At 42.2% G+C, this 18622-nt stretch overlaps 1 protein-coding gene across 1 annotated transcript in view; it reads left to right on the top strand.

The window, feature by feature from the left end:
• SLC13A3 (solute carrier family 13 member 3) overlaps positions 1 to 18622 on the top strand; it is a 65674-nt gene that overhangs the window by 23456 nt on the left and 23596 nt on the right. Inside the window, exons 4-9 of the mRNA XM_077460215.1 lie at positions 1983 to 2049; positions 12917 to 13102; positions 13734 to 13859; positions 14310 to 14405; positions 15511 to 15615; positions 17339 to 17436. Of these exons, the coding sequence (XP_077316341.1) occupies positions 1983 to 2049; positions 12917 to 13102; positions 13734 to 13859; positions 14310 to 14405; positions 15511 to 15615; positions 17339 to 17436 (678 nt within the window). The remainder of the gene's footprint in view (positions 1 to 1982; positions 2050 to 12916; positions 13103 to 13733; positions 13860 to 14309; positions 14406 to 15510; positions 15616 to 17338; positions 17437 to 18622) is intronic.

Here is an 18622-nt window from a genome sequence, read left to right as displayed (position 1 = left end):
CCCAGACTCAGGGAGCTACAAAAGGGGTTGGAAGTTCCAATCAGACATTTGAGCAAGCTGCTTTTTATTCTAGTTGCTAGCAAAGTACCTAAACCTGTTTTTTTATACAGTGTCTTGAAAAAGTATTCATACCCCTTGACATTTTTCACCTTTTGTCATGTTACAGCCAAAAACATAAATATATTTTATTGGGATTTTATGTGATAGAGATAGACCAATACAAAGTGGCACATAATTGTGAAGTGGAAGGAAAATGATTTGTATTCAGCCCCTGAGTCCATACTTTGTAGAACCTCCTTTCTCTGCAATTACAGCTGCAGGTCTTTTTGGGGATGTCTCTACCAGCTTTGCACATCTAGAGAGTGACATTTTTACCCATTCTTCTTTGCAAAATAGCTCAAGCTCTGTCAGATTGGATGGAGAGCGTCTGTGAACAGCAATTTTTAAGTCTTGCCACAGATTCTCAATTGGATTTAGGTCTGGACTTTGATTTGATATAAGCCATTCCATTGTAGCTCTGGCTGTATGTTTAGGGTCGTGGTCCAGCTGGAAGGTGAACCTCCGCCTCAGTCTTAAGTCTTTTGCATACTCTAACAGGTTTTTTTCTAAGATTGCCCTGTATTTGGCTCCATCCATCTTCCCATCATCTCTGACCAGCTTCCCTGTCCCTGCTAAAGAAAAGCATCCCAACAACATGATGCTGCCACCACCATGTTTCACGGTGGGGATGGTGTGTTCAGGGTGATGTGCAGTGTTAGTTTTCCGCCACACGTAGCTGTTTTCTTTTGGGTCAAAAAGTTAAATTTTGGTCTCATCTGACCAGAGCACCTTCTTCTGCATGTTTGCTGTGTCCCCCACATGGCTTCTCACAAACTGCAAATGGAACTTCTTTTGGCTTTCTTTCAACAATGGCTTTCTTCTTGCTACTCTTCCATAAAGGCCAGATTTGTGGAGAGCAAGGCTAATAGTTGCCCTGCTGACAGATTCTCCCACCTGAGCTGTGGATCTCTGCAACATCTTTAGTTACCATGGGCCTCTTGGCTGCTTCTCTGATTAATTATCTCCTTGCCCGGCCTGTCAGTTTAGGTGGACGGCCATGTCTTGGTAGGTTTGCAGCTAGCTGTGTCATACTCTTTCCATTTTGAGATGATGGATTGAACAGTGCTCCATGAGATGTTCAAAGCTTGGGATATTTTTTTTATTACCTAACCCTGCTTTAAACTTCTCCACAACTTTATCCCTGACCTGTCTGGTGTGTTCCTTGGCCTTCCTTATGCTGTTTGTTCACTAAGGCTCTCTGACAAACCTCTGAGGGCTTCACAGAGCAGCTGTATTTTTACTGGGATTAAATTACACACAGGGGACTCTATTTGGTGACTTCAGAAGGCAATTGGTTCCTCTAGTTAGGAGTATCAGAGTAAAGGGGGCTGAATACAAATATACGCCACCCTTTTTAGATACTTATTTGTAAAAAATGTGGAAAACCATTTATCATTTTCCTTCTACTTTACAATTATGTGCCACTTTGTGTTGGTCCATCACATGAAATCCCAATAAAATACATTTAAATTTTTGGATGTAACATGACAAAATGTGGAAAATTTCAAGGGGTATAAATACTTTTTTAAGGCACTGTGTTATCCTTCTGTTATTCGTGTACAGCAGCACTCGGAGGGGGAGAAGGTAGCACCCCCAGCCAATGAAAGCTCTGTTCACAGCACTGTCTGTGAAAGGAATAAAATGAAGGGAGAGAAGAGAGGTGACCCGATCAGTGTTCTGCTACTCCTTCCATCCTCAATCACAGACTTTGCAGTGCACTCTGTTGTGGGCAACCAGGACGCTCACCAATATAATTCTGATTTTGTTTTTTTAATATGATTTCTAAAAATATAGTATACATTTTTTTTCTTTAAAAGGTTAAAAAAAAAAATGTACGTAAAAAAAAAGTGTAGATCTAATGAACTCATTCATCTGCCTTTTAGCTTCTTTGCAAGAAAAGGGATTACATCCTGTGTCAACAGAACTGCAGATGCTTACCGGCATGGAGGAGTAAGTCTGTTCTGTGTTCAGTTATTTGTCAAGTAAAAGAGAATAATAAACCTTCATGTTACCCCAGTGTGATTGTAATGCCGCGTACACGCGATCGGAATTTCGGCCAGCAAAAGACCGATGAGAGCTTATCATCGGAAAATGCGACCGTGTGTACGCTCCATCGGAATATAGCTGGCCGAATTCCCCCCAGCAAAAATTTGAGAGCATGTCCTCAATTTTCCCGCAAATTCCGATCGCGTCTATGCAATTCCGATGCGCAAAAACTCACGCATGCTCAGATTCAACTACGAGATGGAAGCTATTGGCTACTGGGTATTGAACTTCCTTTTTTCTACTCCCCTCATACGTGTTGTCACTGCATTCTTGGCGGTCGGAATTTGGTGTGACCGTGTGTATGCAAGGTAGTTTGAGCGAAATCCCCTCGGAATTCCGACGGGAAAACCATCAGAGCTTTTTTCAACGAGAATTCCGATCGTGTGTACGCGGCATAAGATTAGAATTCCGCCACTAGCATGCAAGGGAAGTATGGGGAAATATTAGCACTCCTGGCATTGTTTCTTTTCATAGATTTTTCCTGGCATTGTTTCTGTCCATCTTTCCTCTCTTGGTGACAACTGTACCCTCCTTTCTTTTTACGGGTGTCACAGGGACAGGAAGTGAGGTAAACCCTCCTCAATGGGGATACAGATATACACTCACCGATCACTTTATTAGGTACACCTGTTCAATTGCTTGGTAACACAAATTGCTAATTAGCCAATCACATGGCAGCAACTCAATGCATTTAGGCATCTAGATGTGGTAAAGACGACTTGCTGAAGTTCAAACCAAGCATCAGAATTGGAAAGAAAGGGGATTTTAGGTGGCTTTGAATGTGGCATGTTTGTTAGTACCAGCTGGGCTGGTCTGAGTATTTAAAAAATTGCTGATCTACTGGGATTTTCACACACAACCATCTCTCGGGTTTACAGAGAATGGTCCGAAAAAGAGAGCAGTTGTGTGGATGAAAATGCCTTGTTGTTGTCGGTGGTGAATGGGCAGACTGGCTCAAATGATAGAAAGGCAACAGTAACTCAAATAACCACTTGTTACAACCAAGGTATGCAGAATACCATCTCTGAATGCACAACACATTGAACCTTGAAGCAGATGGGCTACAGCAGCAGAAGACCACACAAGGTGCCACTCCTGTCTCTAAGAACAGGAAACAATTTGCACATGCTCACCAAAATTGGACAATAGAAGATTGGAAAAACGTTGCCTGGTCTGATGAGTCTCCAATTCAGCTGCGACATTCAAATGGTAGGATCAGAATTTGGTGTAAACAACATGAAAGCATGGATCCATCCTGTCCTGTATCAATGGTTCAGGCTTGTGGTGTAATGGTGGGGGGGATATATTCTTGGGACACTTTGGGCCCCTTAGTACCAATTAACCATCATTTAAACACCACGGCCTACCTGAGTAATGTTGCTGACCATGTCCATCCCTTTATGACTACAGTGTCCCCATCTTCTGATGGCTCCTTCCAGCAGGATAATGCACCATGTCACAAAGCTCCAATCATCTCACCACTGGACAATGAGGTCACTGGACTCCAATGGCCTCTGCAGTCACCAGATCTCAGTCCAATAGGGCACCTTTGGGGTGTGGTGGAACGGGAGATTCACATTATGCATGTGCAGCCAACAAATCTGCAGCAACTGCGTGATGCTATCATGTCACTATGGACCAAAATCTCAGAGAAATGTTTCCAACACCTTGTTGAATCTATACCACAAAGAATGAAGGCAGTTCTGAAGGCAAAAGGGGGTCCAACCCAGTACTAGCAAGGTGTACCTAATAAAGTGGCCAGTGAGTGTAAATAAAAACCCGACAGAACCCTATCCACAACTAAAAAATAAATTGACTAAAGTTTAAATGTTTGTTTCTACAAAGAAGATGTTATGGCAGCATTAAAACAAGTGGAGTTAAAGAACAGTTTACTACCTTGAGAACATAAGCTAGAGAGAAAACAAAGCATTAAGCAGTTGCCGACCAGGCCATAGCCAGATGACAGCTATAACGCGGTCGGATAACTCTGGGAGGCCGTCATATGATGTCCCCCCAGAATCGTCCAATGACGGGATGATCACTTGTGAACAAACCGAAGCATGTCCGGTTCGGATTCCCCCCTCTGCTTGCACCGATCGGCACAGAGTGTGAGGAGAGGGGGGAAGCCGGGTGCAGTAGCGCTGTGGGCTGGATCTCAAATGCCCACAGTGCTGATCTGTGCCCATCCATCCTCATTCTGGCTCATCCATGCTCCATCCTTGGCTCATACATCCTCATCCATCCCCACTCATGGCTCATCCATCCTCATTCATGGCTCATCCATCCCCATCCATGGCTCATCCATCCCCATCCATGGCTCATTCATGCTCATCCATGGCTCATTCATGCTCATCCATCCCCATCCATGGCTCATTTATGCTCATCCTTTCCCATCCATATCTCATCAATCCCCATCCATGGCTCATTCATGCCACATCCATGCCACATCAGTGATCATCCGTGCCACATCAATGCCACATTAGTGCTCATCCGTGCATATCCATGTCACATTAGTGATCCTCCGTGCCACATCCATGCCACATCAGTGATTCTCCATGCCACATCAGTGCTCATCTATGCCACATCAGTGCTCATCCATGCCACATCCATGCCACATCAGTGCTCATCCATGCCACATCAGTGCTCATCCATGCCACATCCATGCCACATCAGTGTTCCTCTGTGCCACGTCCATGCCCCATCAGTGCTCATCCGTGCCACATCCATGCCACATCAGTGATCATCTGTGCCACATCCATGCCACATCAGTGCTCACTAGTGCCACATCCATGCCACATCAGTTCTCATCCATGCTAAATCCATGCCACATCAGTGCTCATCCATGCCACATCAGTTTTCATCCATGCCACATCCATATCACATCAGTGCTCATCCATGGAACTACAGTGCCCATTAGTGCCTCACAAAAGTGTAATAGGTAGTCAAATTAGATTTGAAATGTATGCCCCTAGAACACCTGACGATGATCCCTGCATGTTGGGCCTCTGTATTTAGCCAGGCTGTGTAAAAGTCCCACACATGTGGTATCACCATACTCGGGAAGAGTAGCAGAATATATTTTGGTGGAATTTGTGCTATGTACATGCTATTAGTTCACATATCTTATAAATGGACAACTTTGTATAAAAAAAAAGCATTTTCATTTACTTTCCACATTTTCCAAAAACGTGGGAAAAAAAATCACATGTTCAAAAGACTCATTATGCCTCATAGAATATACGTTGGGATGTTTACTTTCCAAAATGGGGTGATTCTTTGGGCGTTTCCATTGTCCTGGTGCTCCAGGACCTTCACAATTGTAAGAGGTAGTCTAGAAATTAGATGTGTAATTTTTGCTCCTAGAACACCTGAAGGTGCTCCTTGCATGTTGGGCCTCTGTATGTGGCTAAGCTGTGTAAAAGTCTCACACATGTGGTATCGCCATACTCAGGAGGAGTAGCAGAATGTATTTTGGGGTGCAATTTGTGGTACGCGTATGCTGTGGTTGAGAAATAACCTGTTATTATGACAATTTTGTGAGAAAAAAAAAATTAATTTTGCAAAGAATTGTGTGAAAAAATGTCACCTGCAAAAACCCCACCATGCCTCTTACTAAATACCTAATATGCGCTCACGGAAATATTTTGTTTCGGAATTTCAGTTTCGTCCAAAAAATACATTTATTTAGTTACTCCCGAAATTCGTTTTTATTTATTTAGTTTAGTTAAAAAATGCATTCGTCTGAAAACCTGAATGAATTAAGGTCGAATCTGTCAATTGAAGGCTTATGGTGTCTGTCGATGTTCTAAGAAGAGTCAATGAAGCAGTTAAACTGTACGACACAGCGATCGTACATTTCCGGTGGAATGTTCCGCCCACAAGCTATAGTAGAATTCTAATGTTGTTTGACTAGTAATGATTATTAATTATTATTACTAGTCAAACAACATTAGAATTCTTTTATAACCTATGGGCGGAGCATTTGACCGTAAATATCCGCTTGCGACGATCGTAGGTTTCTAGCTGCTTTGTCGAATCTTCATGTCTCTATAATGTCGAATGTTTTCTCTCTATAACGAATAATCTTGGAATAATAGAGTTAGGTTAGGCACATCAACCCGCAGGTTTGATAGACACAGATCGCTATTGTCACCGTCATGTCAAATCTTCTATCTATCTATATCGAACTGTTGTCACAACAATACGGAAATATAATGGATACGATCTTTCGGGTTTCAGGATTCTGTGCGTTCGTTATCGTTTGTTAAAACGAACATGAAAATCCCAGAAATTTAGACGAAAATGCTTTCAGACGAAAACAAATTCACCTGTCTACTTGGAATGTCTGCTTTACAAAAAGGGGTCATTTGGGGTGTATTTGTACTTTCCTGGCTTGTTAGGGTCTAAAGAAATGAGATAGGCCGTCAGTACATACAGAGATTGGCACCAGTGGCGTAACTATAACCTTCAGGGCCCCGATGCAAGAAACCATGAAGGGCCCCCCTGAACCCCAGCCAGGGCCCTTCCCTCCGAGTCCGGCGGTGGAACTCCAGGGCGTGGTCACAGGTATGACCTTTGTGAGCCCTGTAGTTCCACCACTGGCATCAGTAGTTTTTTTTTTAATTTTTAGGTGCCCCATCTGGCTGGGGAGAACAGACATTGGACTGAGAGGCAATGCATGGAGCAGGAGAGGGGTACTCTGAGGAGCCGGCTGAGGACACAGGTCATGCGGGGAATGCACAACTAAAGAGCAGCCAGTGCGATAGTCGAGCATGGAGCTCTGCTAGTCACCCTCCACCTCCGGCCACCCGTGTGCATGGTGCACTGGTACCCCTAGCTGCCTATGCTGCTGCCGGTCATACAGTGGTGTGAAAAAGTGTTTGCCCCTTCCTCATTTCCTGTTCCTTTGCATGTTTGTCACACTTAAGTGTTTTGGAACATCAAACCAATTTAAACAATAGTCAAGGACAACACAAGTAAACACAAAATGCAATTTGTAAATGAAGTTGTTTATTATTAAAGGTGAAAAAAAATCCAAACCATCATGGCCCTGTGTGAAAAAGTGATTGCCCCCCTTGTTAAAACATACTATAACTGTGGTTGTCCACACCTGAGTTCAATTTCTCTAGCCACACCCAGGCCTGATTATTGCCACACCTGTTCACAATCAAGGCATCACTTAAATAGGAGCTGCTTGACACAGTAAGGTCCACCAGAAGATCCTTAAAAGCTACACATCATGCCGAGACCCAAAGAAATTCAGGAACAATTGAGAAAGAAAGTAATTGAGATCTATCAGTCAGGAAAGGGTTATAAAGCCATTTCCAAAGCTTTGGGAATCCAGCGAACCACAGTGAGAGCCATTATCCACAAATGGTGAAGACATGGAACAGTGGTGAACCTTCCCAGGAGTGGCCGGCCGCCCAAAATTACCCCAAGAGCGCAGCGACGACTCATCCAAGAGGTCACAAAAGACCCCACAACAACGTCCAAGGAACAGCAGACCTCACTTGCCTCAGTTAAGGTCAGCGTTCATGCCTCCACCATCAGGAAAAGACTGGGCAAAAATGGCCTGCATGGCAGAGTTCCAAGGAGAAAACCACTGCTGAGCAAAAAGAACATCAAAGCTTGTCTCAATTTCTCCACAACACATCTTGATGATCCCCAAGACTTTTGGGACAACATTCTGTGGACCGATGAGACAAAAGTGGAACTCTTTGGAAGGTGTGTGTCCAAGTATATCTGGCGTAGAAGGAACACTGCATTTCATAAAAAGAACATTATACCAACAGTAAAATATGGTGGTGGTAGTGTGATGGTCTGGGGCTGTTTTGCTGCTTCAGGACCTGGAAGACTTGCCGTGATAAAAGGAACTATGAATTCTGCTGTCTACCAAGAGATCCTGAAGGAGAATGTCCGACCATCTGTTCGTGTACTCAAGCTGAAACGAACTTGGGTTCTGCAGCAGGACAATGATCCTAAACACACCAGCAAGTCCACCACCGAATGGCTGAAGAAAAACAAAATGAAGACTTTGGAGTGGCCTAGCCAAAGTCCTGACCTGAATCCTATTAAGATGTTGTGGTATGACCTTAAAAAGGCCGTTCATGCTCGAAAACCCTCTAATGTAACTGAATTAGGACAATTCTGCAAAGATGAGTGGGCCAAAATTCCTCCAGGACGCTGTAAAAGCCTCATTGTACGTTATCGCAAACGCTTGGTTGCAGTTGTTGCTGCTAAGGGTGGCCCAACCAGTTATTAGGTTTAGGGGGCAATCACTTTTTCACACAGGGCCATGATGGTTTGGATTTTTTTTCACCTTTAATAATAAACACCTTCATTTACAAATTGCATTTTGTGTTTACTTGTGTTGTCCTTGACTATTGTTTAAATTGGTTTGATGTTCTGAAACACTTAAGTGTGACAAACATGCAAAGGAACAGGAAATGAGGAAGGGGGCAAACACTTTTTCACACCACTGTATGTAGAGGGGGCTGCATGGGCCCCCTGCATCACAGGGCCCAGTTGCGGTCGCGACTGCTGCACCCCCTATAGTTACGCCCCTGATTGGCACCATAGCTTGTGGACTCTATAACTTTCACAAATACCAAATAATATTCACTGATTTGGGTTATTTTTTACCAACATTTTTTGAAGAAAAATTACTAATTTGCAAAATTTAATAACAGACGAAGAAATTTTTATTTTTTTTGCAAAATTGTTGATCTTTTTTAATTTGTAGTGCAAAAAATTAAAAACTTCAGAGGTGATCAAATACCACCAATTACTAATTTGCAAAATTTTATAACAGAGACGAAGAAAAAATATATATTTTTTTTTTGCAAAATTGTTGGCCTTTTTTAATTTGTAGCGCAAAAAATTAAAAACTGCAGAGGTGATCAAATACCACCAAAAGAATGCTGTACTTGTGTAAAAAAAAAAAAAAAAAAAAAAAAGGACTAAAATTGTATTGCATGACTGAGTAATTGTCATTCAAAATTTGAGAGCACCGAAAGCTGAAAATTGGTCTGGTTAAGAAGGGGGTTTAAGTAGTGCCTAGTGGTTAAATAAAATTGTGAGGAAATTCTGTCTAATCAGATAGCTTTAAATGAACAAAATTCCTCTACTGCACACCTTTGACCACTATGGCAAATCTTAATCTCATGTAGAGATCTGAACAAATCTTTTACTAACAGAGGTGGGGTGGAAAACCGACTAAACAAACTGAGATAGGGCACTTATCAGCCACCAATGGGTGGTTAGTACAGGGAAGGGTTTATGTAATCAATAGGTAAGAGGCTTAATCCTTTGTAGGACAGTCAGGAGATGTTTGCTCTGTATGTTCAGGAGAAGTCCTACAGAGATTACACAACAATGAGTAGAAAAGTTAAAGGATTGGGTCAGCCAGGCTTGCGATTTGGGACTATTTGAAGGAAACGTCTAGAGGGTTTGTTCTTATATAATTGATTTATTATGATAAGGACTGAAAAATAAAATGTTAAAAAATATTTTATGATCATTAAAAAAATACACTATACTTTAATACTAAAAGTATTGGGACACCTGCCTACACGCACATGAACTTTAATGGCATCCCAGTCTTAGTCCGTAGGGTTCAATATTGAGTTGGCCCTCCCTTTACAGTTATAACAGCTTCAACTCTTCTCGAAAGGCTGTCCACAAGGTTTGGGAGTGTTTCTATGGGAGCTATAACAAAGGGTGTGCCAACCCAATAGAACATCTTTGGGATGATATAGAGCGGAAACCAGGCCTTCTCTTCCACATCAGTGTCTGACCTTACAAATGTGCTTCTGGAAGAATGGTCAAACATTCCCATAGACACACTCCTAAACCTTGTAGACAGCCTTCATAAAAGAGTTGAAGCTGTTATAACTGCAAAGGTTGGGCCAACTCAATATTGAACCCTATGGACTTAGCCCTTGTACACACGATCGGAGATTCCGTCGGAATGTGTCCGATCGGAGCGTTTTGTTGGATATTCCGACTGTCTGTGGTCTGCATCGGACTGTTTCCGTCGGAATATCCGTCGGACCAACTTTTCCAACTTGCCGGAAATATTTTCTGACAAAATGCTCAGATCGGACATACTCCGATCATGTGTAGCCTACTCCGACGGACAAAGTGCCACGCATGCTCAGATCAAATTCCTAGGCCAAAGCTATTGGCTACTAGCCTGAACGTAGTCCCGCCGTACGTGGCTTACGTCACCGCGTTCTTGGCAACCGGAAATTCCGACAACTTGGCCCGACCGTGTGTATGCAACATCACTTCCGGACCTCGTCCGGAATTAATCCGTCGGAATAACTCCGACGGATTATGTCGTTGGAATCTCCGATCGTGTGTACAAGGGCTTAGACTGGGGTGCCATTAAAGTTCATGTGCGTGTAAGTCAGGTATGCCAGTACTTTTGACAATAAAGTGCATAGTTACATTAAAATTCATGATTGTGTAAAAGCAGTCGTCCTAATACTTTTGGTAATCTACTGTATTACATATGGATATTTCCTATTTACATATCCTGCTAGCAGATGAAGCTGCAGGCTCCTATTTTGTCCTATCATGTTTAGGAAACTAACCTTAGCTTTGCTGAAAAAATAAAATAAATCATTTGCAGAACTCAATAGGTTAACCCCTTCACGCCTAAGCGTAAAACAAATCGAAATGCCTAAGCACAATTTTACAACTTTGACATGTGTTAGTAAAACCGTACATATCAACACAACTACTTTGTGCAAGCAAGTAGATTATACTGCGTTTTTTCCAGGGCAAAATGGTTATGAATATGTCCTGATTTTTTTTTATTACCAAAGGAAAAATGGCCCAAAATAGTAAAAAAAAAAAAAAAAATGTTTTTATTCATTTAGCTGTACATTTCTATTTACTACCATAATCTATCAACAAAGGACAGCCCAAAATAAATTCTTATGCTCCTGGCAATCGCAGTGATACAACATATCCGTATGTTAGTTGTTGTTTGTACCCGTAGTACAGCCCAGAAGCAATAGTGCGCATTTTTCTTTTTTTGTTCTACCTAAAACACACCGACACTAACTGACACTGATGCTAATTAAAAAAAATAAAAGAAAAAAAAAATCCTGCCCAAAATATACTGGCCCAGACCTTTGACCCTTACTTGACCCAAAAACTAACCTAGATTAAACATTGATCTAGGTATTTTTTCTTTTTTTTATTATTTATTTATTTTTTACACGCATACTTTTTTTCCCTCTCTGCAAGGAAAGAGAATGATACATTGTATCTTTCCTCTCTGTTCACAGAGAGAGAAACACAGTGACTGGGGTCACAGTGACTGATCACTGTGGTAGCCAATCAGAGGCTACCACAGCGATTAGCTGACCCGGAATTGTGAATTCCAGGTTCGATCATTAGTACGGGGCCCGGGGCTCTCTGTGAAACCGTATCTGTGCCGGGAGCATGCTGTGAGTCGCGCTCTCAGCACAAAGGGAGTTGCGCATATGCGACCCTACGGAGAAAAGCCCACTTTCATGAGGCCGCAATATTTGTGTTACTTTGGCGGGAAGGGGTTACGTTCAAATTTATACACACAAGGTAATTAAGCATATGTGCGACTCCCCCACTTTCTGTCTTCTTTGTTCAGATGAGGTCAATCAGAGATTCAATTTGCAAGTGACAGTCTAAAAGGAAACAGCTTCTACTGTGTTCTGTCTATAGAAAACCCATAGTGCTTTGTGTTGTAGGTGCATGCGATATTATTCATTTATAATGTAGTTTATATAAAGTTTTAAAATAAATATAAAGAAAATAAAACTGTCCCAAAAGCATTTTAGTTTCCCTGTAAGAAGGCAGTGCTAAATAGCAGTGATGATGGTGCAATTCTCCATAGCATCCAATCTAAAATACTATATGCTTATGCAGGGTGTGCTTACCATAAGGCCCCTTTGGGCTAATGTCTAGGGGTGGCAGGCTATAGGTACATAGGTACAAGGGTATATTTTTTGTAGTCACAATGTATAGAATGGTATGCATGCATTTAGGTGTGTTTGTCAGGACCTGGATCACCTGCTGGTGGAAATGTGCTTCCCAAAGTGGAAGGTTGTAGGTCCAGTGTGCCCCCGGGTGTCTAATAAGCATTTGGTGGATTCCTGAGCTACAACCTTCTGTTTTGGGAAGCACAGTTCTACCAGCAGGTGATCCAGATCCTGACAGTTTGTTTTAATTCAACTATTGAACTCTGGAATTTAATGTTGGGGAAAGGAACATTTCCCCAGGGTAGTGACCCAAAAAAGTGACTGGCAAGTATTGGATTTTGGATGATGAGGCTATTATAGAGGTCATATGTCAGCTCCTGGATGCTCTAGTAAACCAAGAACCGAGTTGCAATTTATTTTGAGAGCTCTCAGTTGCACCTCCCCCCCCCCCCCCCCCAGATTTGCAACTCAAATTGAACACTATTTTATTGCTTCCTACAATAGTTGGGTCACTTTCTTTTGGGTCTGGCTTTTAAATTCAGGACCTTTTATTTCTTAAAGGTTGATAAGAACAATTAAAAAAGCCCCAAAAAAGCCCCAAACACTCCAATTCCATATTCCAATGGTGGACAATGTAACTTCTCACCCAACTTTGTTCCTTTGTACTACCAGGCATAAAGTGAATCTGTGCTTTGCCCATGGAAAACAATAGATTCACTTTATTGCATGAGAAAAATGTGCAAGGTGTTTATTTTACTGTTTTTATGATAATAAATGAGTTCTACTTTAACACTTTACAGAAAAGAACTGCCCGAAAAAGTGGAGATATCGAATGATATGCACAAAGACATGGAGAAAGAACGGGCATACCAGAACAGAATTTGGAAGGCATTCCTTATATCCATTCCATATTCCGCCAGTATTGGAGGAACTGCCACCCTAACTGGGACAGCACCCAACCTCATCCTTCTGGGACAGCTGAAGAGGTGATTGCTCTATTACACTTGAATGGCCATCAGTGAGACAGAGAAAACATGTATGCTTTGTGTGACTCAGTTATTCCACATGTAGGGATAATGACATGCCAGCTCTGACTTGTCTTAAAGGCAACAATTATTAGTTAGTTCCTGGTGACCTGAGATTCCCTGTTTGTGATCCAGAACTTCTTGCTATTTCTCACATATAGAAAATCAGATGTAAAAAATAACAGTATTAAGACGTTAGTAATTTCCTCCACTCAGGTGTAAGCTTTAGGTGCACAAATATGATTTAGAGATAGAAGATTACACAGCACAGGCTTCAGGAAGTACACTCCCAGTGACCCTGTGAAATGTTGTGTGTACTCTGGTTGAAATGGATCAGATAAACCAAGAGAATGTTCTTGGATAACATTTGTAGCTTGTTGGTTGGTTCCCAACTCCAGTATTAAGCCACACTCACCCACACTACTCAAGGACCAACCTATGTAAGGCTTACCCATTTTTGCATATAGCAGCATGTATGGTTGACTGAGACTCTGACTCCCAAGTGACTTTCTATATAACCTACATTTTGTTTTGTAAAATCCCTTCAGTTCTGTGTACATAAACCTGATCTACATGTCTATGTTCTATGTAGCTTCTTCCCAGGCTGTGACGTGGTGAACTTTGGCTCCTGGTTTGTCTTTGCTTTCCCGCTGATGATCATATTTCTTGTGATTGGTTGGTTATGGATCTCACTTCTACATGGAGCGATCAGCCTCAGGTATTTCACCTACTGACACATTAGCAATTTTAAAAAAGATGACGAAACCCCACCTGGGGTGCATTTAAAAAAATAGAAAATAATAATGACCCTCAGCTTCATCCAGTACTTTTTTCCCAAACCCCTTTATTCTTGATGAATGTATTTCATTCAACCTGTATAGAAAATAGGAGAATAATCCTCATCCATTCATGCAATTTTTTTTTGATAACTACACCCCTATGTATTTTCAGTGCAATTTCAAACATACATATTTCAATACATATAAACTGTATAAAAGAGTTTGTGATTTGTTGATTTTAGCAGTGATGTAGTAAACCAACCACATTGTGCCGGTATTCCCTGTACCGACTCTCTGTGGCAAGTTATAAAGTAATGCCTTACAGGTTGTAAATACAGGTACGTTTGATTATTCTTACTCACACAATGTTTTTCATACGGTTATATCAGCTGCAAAAGGAAAAATAAGTCAGAGATTCGGGTGGACGCAGAGGCAAAAGCCAAAGAAGTGATAGCCGAGGATTACAGAAAGCTGGGCCCCACAATGTGAGTAAAGTGTTAAGCATTTATTTTCCTATTCCAAGAGGCTTTTCCCAGATCCCGCGGTCTGCTACATAAGAGCAAATTTTTGAACATACACTATATTGTCAAAAGTATTGGGGACAGATGGTTTCCACAGGCTGGATCTAGCAAACACCGGATAGGCCTCTCTCACTGACCTAGCAGCCGGTGAAACGCTCGAACAAAGTCTCTGCCACAGACTTGATACGTTTTGCGATCTGGTTATGCAATCCTCGGCCACAGGAAGGCACAATAAACTTCTGGTTGCAGAATTAACAAAGTTCCCCACAGTACCTGATTATTTCAGCCAATCCGGCGATTCTGTGTGGTAGACAACCCAGGATGCATCCTTCAACTGAGTCTCCAGGCTCCTCTATGAGGCACCAGCCTTATTGCTCGGTCCTCCTCAGAAAAGTCCTCCCCTGGATTCTCAAGTTGCATGGCTTCTCCCGGCAGGCAAGTCAGCACAGGATCATTTCTGGATCAGTAGGCCCCAAAACCTCTGGGCCCACTCTGCAGTTGCAAACCCTCAGGCCAGCCAGCCCCGAGGCATTGATCAAAGCAGCACACACCCCAGGCCAGGAGGGCCACGAGGTCGGGAAAAACAAACCCCAGAAAATGGCGTCAGTACCTTAAGTACCCTTACCCAGAAAGCACAGTGGGTAGACCACTCCCACCGGGCTGTTTCCAAGTAAAAAGGGTACTCAATACATATAGCTCGCATTTCCAACACTTACCGGTGGTGACAGCGACACCCACATTCAAGTGGAAACTAGCACAACCCAGCCAAACTGGTACAGAAGCCAGAACTTAGCATAATTAGTCTGAGCCAAACTGCAGCTTCAGACAAACTTAAATTCACAAAAATAATAGTACAGCAGGTAAAATACCAGCGCTACATTCATATTTTTTGTTCTAATAACGTTTATTTGGCATATGAATACCATGGTTTTGTCTTCCATTCAACCACTTGCCCCTTTCCCGTTCCTTTTCCCAATTCTTTTGGTGTCTGTCTGTTTAATGAACGCTTCATGCCCTGGCAGGTTGTACAGGGACACTAGGAATTTCTCATCCATATTTTGTGTCTTAGTTTTGCAGAGAAAGCTGTCTTCTTCTTCTTCTGCCTCTTCGCCATTCTACTGTTCACCAGAGATCCCAAGTTCATCCCTGGATGGGCATCAGCCTTCAACCCTGGGTAAGTCATCGCTGTGTCCTTACCCACATCCTAGAAATCCCACATTTTGGGTTTTACTCGTCTGCTAAATGATGAGGTAATAGGTCTCCAATATAAGGATATCCCTTTGAAGAATTCGGGGGTTCTTGTCATCTGCTGCTAAATGATGGAATCATAGCTCTCCAATGGAAGGATATCCCCTTTTAGAATTTTGGGTTCTGTCTTTCTTTGCTAAGATGATGGGGTCATAGATCTTCAAAAGAAGGGTGTCCCCTTCAGAGTTTTGTGTTTTAGTCATTTTCTGATAAATGGTGGGACCATGGGTGTTCCATGAAGTTATATCACTTCTAGAATCTAGGGTTCTACTCATCTGCTGCTAAATGAAGGGATCCTAGCTCTCAAAAAAAGTATATCCCTTGCATAATTTTGGGTTCTAGTCATCTGCTGCTAAATGATGGGATCATGGGACTCCAAAAGGAAGGATATCCCTTTCAGAGTTTTGGGTTCTAGTCATTTTCTGCTAAATTATGGGGTCATAGGTCTGCCAATGGAAGGATAACCCTTCCATAATTTTGGGTTCTAGTCATTTTCTGCTAGATTAAGGGGTTATAGGTCTTGCGTGAATTTATATCATGGGGTTCTACTTATCTGCTGCCAAATTAAGGGGTCATGGCTCTCCAATGGAAGGATATCCCTTTTAGCCCCTGTACACACGGTCGGAGATTTCGACAACCAAATCCGTCGGATCTTGTCCGTCGGATTTTGCCCGAAACTGTTGCATACACACGGTCGGACTAAGTTGTCGAAAAATCCGATCATTCAGAACGTGATGACGTAATTTCATTATGATGGGACTACGTTCAGGCTAGTAGCCAATAGCTTTGATGTAGGAATTTGATCTGAGCATGCGTGGCACTTGGTCCGATCAAAATTCTCTACACATGATCGGAGTATGTCCGATCGAACCAGTTGGTCGGAAAATATTTCCAACAAGTTGGAAAATTGGGTCCGACGGATATTCCGACGGAATCAGTCCGATGCATACCACACACAGTCGGATTATCCGACAACACGGTCCGATAGGACACATTCCAACGGATTCTCCGACCGTGTGTACAAGGGCTTAGAATTTTGGGTTCTTGTGTTTTTTTGATAAATGATGGGGTCATTGGTCTCCAAAGGAAGGATTTCACTTTCAGAGATGTGGGTTCTAGTCATTTTCTGATAAATTAAGGGGTAATAGGTCTTCAGCAAAATTATATAATTTCTAGAATCTGGGGTTCTACTCATCTGCTGCTAAATTAAGGGGTCATAGCTCTCCAATGGAAGGACATCCCTTCCAGGATTTTGGGTTCTACTCATCTGCTGCTAAATTATGGGGTCATAGGTCTCCAAAGGAAGGATATCCCTTTCAGAGTTGTGGGTTCTAGTTATTTCCTAGTAAATGATGGTGGAATAGGTCTTCAATGAAATGATATCACTTCTAAAATCTGGGGTTGTACTCATCTGCTGATAAATGATGGCGTCATAGCTCTCCAATAGATGCTTCATTATTGGATTATACAATATAAACTGACATACTTCACACCAGATTATCTTCTCAGCTATTGCTATGCATGGATAGATCATATTCAAGCTTTCATTGATAGCAGCCACAGCAGGATTGTTGTTAAGAATTTTAATCTTCTTGGTCTAATGCTCCCTAATACTATAATATCATTAATTCTCTGCGGTTGTTTGGCAGCTTCACCTCGGATGCAGTGACTGGGATTACCATATCCATCATTTTATTTTTCTTTCCCTCTGAAAGGCCCTCCCTGACGTGGTGGTTTGATATGAAAGGTGAGCTACATATTAATGATCAAGGTGTCTACATGCCTCCTTCACTACATGCTTCATTTTACTTTCTTATTAAAATGTATCTAATCCCACCCTGCCTTTGGTTAATCATGGCTCTCACAGCAGAGCGCGCTGTGATTGGCCAAAGCATGTAGGTCAGGTGCATGCTCTGGCCAATCAGCAGCTGTCAATGCACTGCGATCTCGCAGTGCATTGACGGTCTTGCCGTTCATTATGGGGCATTCCGCGGGCGCTCGAATTTCCCGCAAATGACCCATAATGTTCTAAATTTGGCGAACGGGCAAACATCCAATGTTGGAGTCGAACGTCGGGCTCATCCACAGTTCGAACCACACATGTGAGGTATCGACATGATCATTAGAGCGAGAGCAATAATTCTAGCACAAGACCTCTTCTGTAACTCCAATCAGGTAACCGTTACATTTTTTTTAAATGTCGCCTATGGAGATTTTTAAGTACCTTAGTTTGTCATCATTTTACGGGTGCAATTTTAAAGCGTGACATGTTAGGTATCTATTTACTCAACGTAACATCATCTTTCACATTATACAAAAAAATTGGGCTAACTTTACTGTTTAGTTTTTTTTAAATAATTAAAACGGACCTTCAGTCATTTTTCCAACTTTCCATCTATTACATTTTCTGCCAGTAAATCCCTTTTTTTCTGCCAGTAAATCCCTTCTACAGCCGACTTCCTGTCTCTTTTCTGGTCATTAGCCTAGGCTTATGATATTATGCACAGCTCTCAGCTCTCACTCTCGTGTAGCAGTACCCCCGTAGGGGCTGCTGAAAGTTGTGATCCATTCATCACCCTGCCCAGCCCGGCATTCACTTCCCAATTACCTTGGAGACTACGAATATTCCATATGCTTGTTTTTGATGTTTTTATTGAGGGATTTGAACTTGAAACTTTTAACTACACCAAGAAGGGAGGAGGTGAGTCATAAGAGGGCCAAAGAAAGCGGTAGGGCTGCAGAGCTGGAGGTGCGCCTCTCTGTGTCTGTGTAAATCCAGGGAAGTGAACAGGCAGTAGCTTCAGCTGCCCACAGTTAAAATGGCTGCAGCCAGACTTAGTGGAGGGAGATTTCTGCAGCATATTAGGCAAGTACAGAATCACATTATATATAAAATATATAAAGTGGTTGGAGGGAAGCTTCAGAATGGCAGA

This window comes from Lithobates pipiens, unplaced genomic scaffold, assembly GCF_037356315.1.
Source record: "Lithobates pipiens isolate NorthernLeopardFrog02 unplaced genomic scaffold, aLitPip1_a1.2 Scaffold_28, whole genome shotgun sequence".
Taxonomy (NCBI): domain Eukaryota; kingdom Metazoa; phylum Chordata; class Amphibia; order Anura; family Ranidae; genus Lithobates; species Lithobates pipiens.
Note: the sequence above shows the minus strand (reverse complement) of the source record. Positions and strands in the feature narration are given on the sequence as shown.